Here is a 2,527-nt window from a genome sequence, read left to right as displayed (position 1 = left end):
TTCACCTGAAGCAGTAAACAGAAGATCCCACATTTGCAAAAATAAATACACAAGGAGGAAAAAGCCTACACTTTATGGCAAGTTGGACAGCATGACCTAGTTCATCCTTTTCCATTTAATTTTCTTTTTTAATTAGGCTTTTTCCTCCTTGTGTATTTATTTTTGCAAATGTGGGATCTTCTGTTTACTGCTTCAGGTGAATACAAGATTTAAGAAAAATCTTAAGAGATGAGGTAACTAATATGAAACTAATAGGAAATATTGTTCTGAAGAAGTGTGTTTCAGATGAATAGTCAAATATATATGTTCATTAGTATCTTTGTAGAAGTTATAAATAGAACTAACATCCTACAAAGATGGTGGAAGGGACAGTGCATCAGACCTAACATTTCATTCTACCTTTAACTGGTTACAATATGGTTGCATGTATGTCTTCTTTTCTCTTTATTTTAGCTTTTAAGGAAATTGGGGGTGGTGGAAAGGAAAGGAGAACTTCAACATATATGAGATGCACTCCATTTGCTAAAGTCCATGGCAGGTTTTTAAGTTTGTTGTGCCTTAATATCATTAAATAAAGACAGATCAGTATTCTTGGTTTCGATTATCAAGGCTTATAAAAGCATCACTAAAGCATGGTAGTATTGTTGCTAGGCTATTGCAGTCAGTTGTTTGCATGTTTAGTCCTATAATTACAAATGTAATTATGTGGCAGAGGAGGCTGGCAGCCTCAGCCTTAAGCTGGAAAAGAGCCAGAAGCGGAAACTTCTCAGTGAAGAAACTAGCGAGGGGAGCAGGAGCTCAGCAGGGCCTGGTGAAGTGGCCAAAGCTGAAATTGAGACAAGTGTGAGCAGAGAATCAAAAGTTGGCTTAAGTTTCAGGAAGAGGTTTAAGGAGCCAGAGGGAAGTCATAAAAGACAGTGGTGTTTGGTGTAGACTGGGCACCTTGCAAGCAAAAGGAAGCCTAGTTAGTTGTCTGCACCCACTCTTTTCCTGCTCCCTGTGTCTCCCACACTGTTTTTGATGTCTCCTTATAAGCATTCACTCAATAACTCCCTTTCCTAGCTCTGCTGGGCTCCTGTTTGTCTTTCAGCAGCATCTCGTCTCCAGCTTCCATGTTCAGCAGCTTCTCTTGGTTTCACTCCAGCTGAGCCTTTCTTGCCACTCCCGAGAGTCCTCTCTCTCTCTTTCTCCTCTTACTGTCACGGGCTGTAGAAGCAACACCTAAGCTTCAGCTTCCCCACAATAGTTTTCCTAGTGTGTTCAGGCTTTGGAGTAGGAGTAAAGTTCTGCAACATCTGGGCTCTAGACTCAAAACCTGATATTGTGTTTTATATTGGGGGAAAAAAAATCTTTGTAGGAAACAAAATATCTGCTTTGAAAGTTTTCCCTGTGTCTGAGTCTGAAACGCTCTTACCTCAGATACTGCATATTTGTAACCCTAGTCAAAGGCTCAGAAAAAATATGTAGGCTTTACAGTGTACTTATCTGTCTAATTCAAAAATTACTTTACGCCCTACATAGTAAAACAAAATACTACATTAAAGAAAGATATTTAGGTTGCTTTTCTGCTTTCTAACATTGGACCAGTTCACTAAAATATTCCTTAATGTTCAATGTCAGCTACCGGGTAGAGCAGTTGACGTTTCAACAAACTCTTCCTGCAAGTATTCTTTATTCATGCATGCAAAGTCAGTGTGAGTGCTTTCTTGAGCACTAAGCATCAGCTGAGCAAGTGAGAGCTGCAAGATCAATTTTTGTTTTTTTTGAACATGATGGGGTTTGTTTTTTTTATACCTACAATATGTTGCTATAAAAATGAGAATACTGTTGACATTGTGCTTTTCTCCTTACTGAAGCGTACACTAAAAATATGCTATCGAGACAGTTATTTTTAAGGACTTGTTCTAATTAGTTTTAGCCTGGCCCCACTACATTCTGCACCTGTCAAATAGTCACAAAAATCAGCAACATCATGCTGTCAGTGTTTACTTTAAACGTATAACATTTCTTAGCAATTTTTATAATGTGGTATCTTATGTGTTTTTCTTTGTTTTTAATTTCTTAAATGATCCCTTTTTTCAGATTTCAAATTATAATCTATTTCCTGATCCATTGCTGAAGCCCTGTGATCCATGTCAGAAGTACTTCCAGGTCAGATGCCCTTTCACGTATTTCCATAGCAATCTTTTAAAATCTTTCTCTTTTTACCAGGCCCACATGTGTGTTAAATTTGTATTCACAAGTAAAAAGAAAACAATCAAAAAACCTACCAACCAAACAAAAAACCACCAGGAGTTTTAATTTCTTTTTACCAGAACCTTTTTATCATTCACTCTCTTATTCAGCTTCATAAAACCTTGCCTAAAAAAATCCAGTCACAACCAACCACATTTAAAAAAAAATGTATTTATGTTTTAATATAGAGGCTGATATTCTTGTGTTTTGTAGTAACTCTCACTCTCAGCTTTGTAAAGTGTGTGACATGATATTTGAAAAAAAATCAATAAAAGCTGTTCACTTTTATTGT

The 2,527-nt window shown here is 36.9% G+C and overlaps 1 protein-coding gene across 12 annotated transcripts in view; it reads left to right on the top strand.

Moving 5' to 3' along the window:
- The window catches only part of APBB2 (amyloid beta precursor protein binding family B member 2), a 364,788-nt gene that overhangs the window by 112,748 nt on the left and 249,513 nt on the right, over positions 1-2,527 (top strand). For 2 of the 12 annotated variants that reach the window (XM_019526010.1, XM_019526012.1), the window contains exon 3: positions 2,083-2,151. The exons of the other annotated variants lie outside the window; for them this stretch is intronic. In XM_019526010.1, the coding sequence (XP_019381555.1) occupies positions 2,133-2,151 (19 nt within the window). In that variant the 5' untranslated portion in view covers positions 2,083-2,132. The remainder of the gene's footprint in view (positions 1-2,082; positions 2,152-2,527) is intronic. 12 annotated transcript variants of the gene reach the window in all.

Source organism: Gavialis gangeticus, unplaced genomic scaffold, assembly GCF_001723915.1.
Source record: "Gavialis gangeticus isolate Ggan-Ray unplaced genomic scaffold, GavGan_comp1, whole genome shotgun sequence".
Classification (NCBI taxonomy): domain Eukaryota; kingdom Metazoa; phylum Chordata; order Crocodylia; family Gavialidae; genus Gavialis; species Gavialis gangeticus.
The sequence above is the reverse complement of the archived record's forward strand: the minus strand, read 5'-3'. Positions and strand labels throughout refer to the sequence as shown.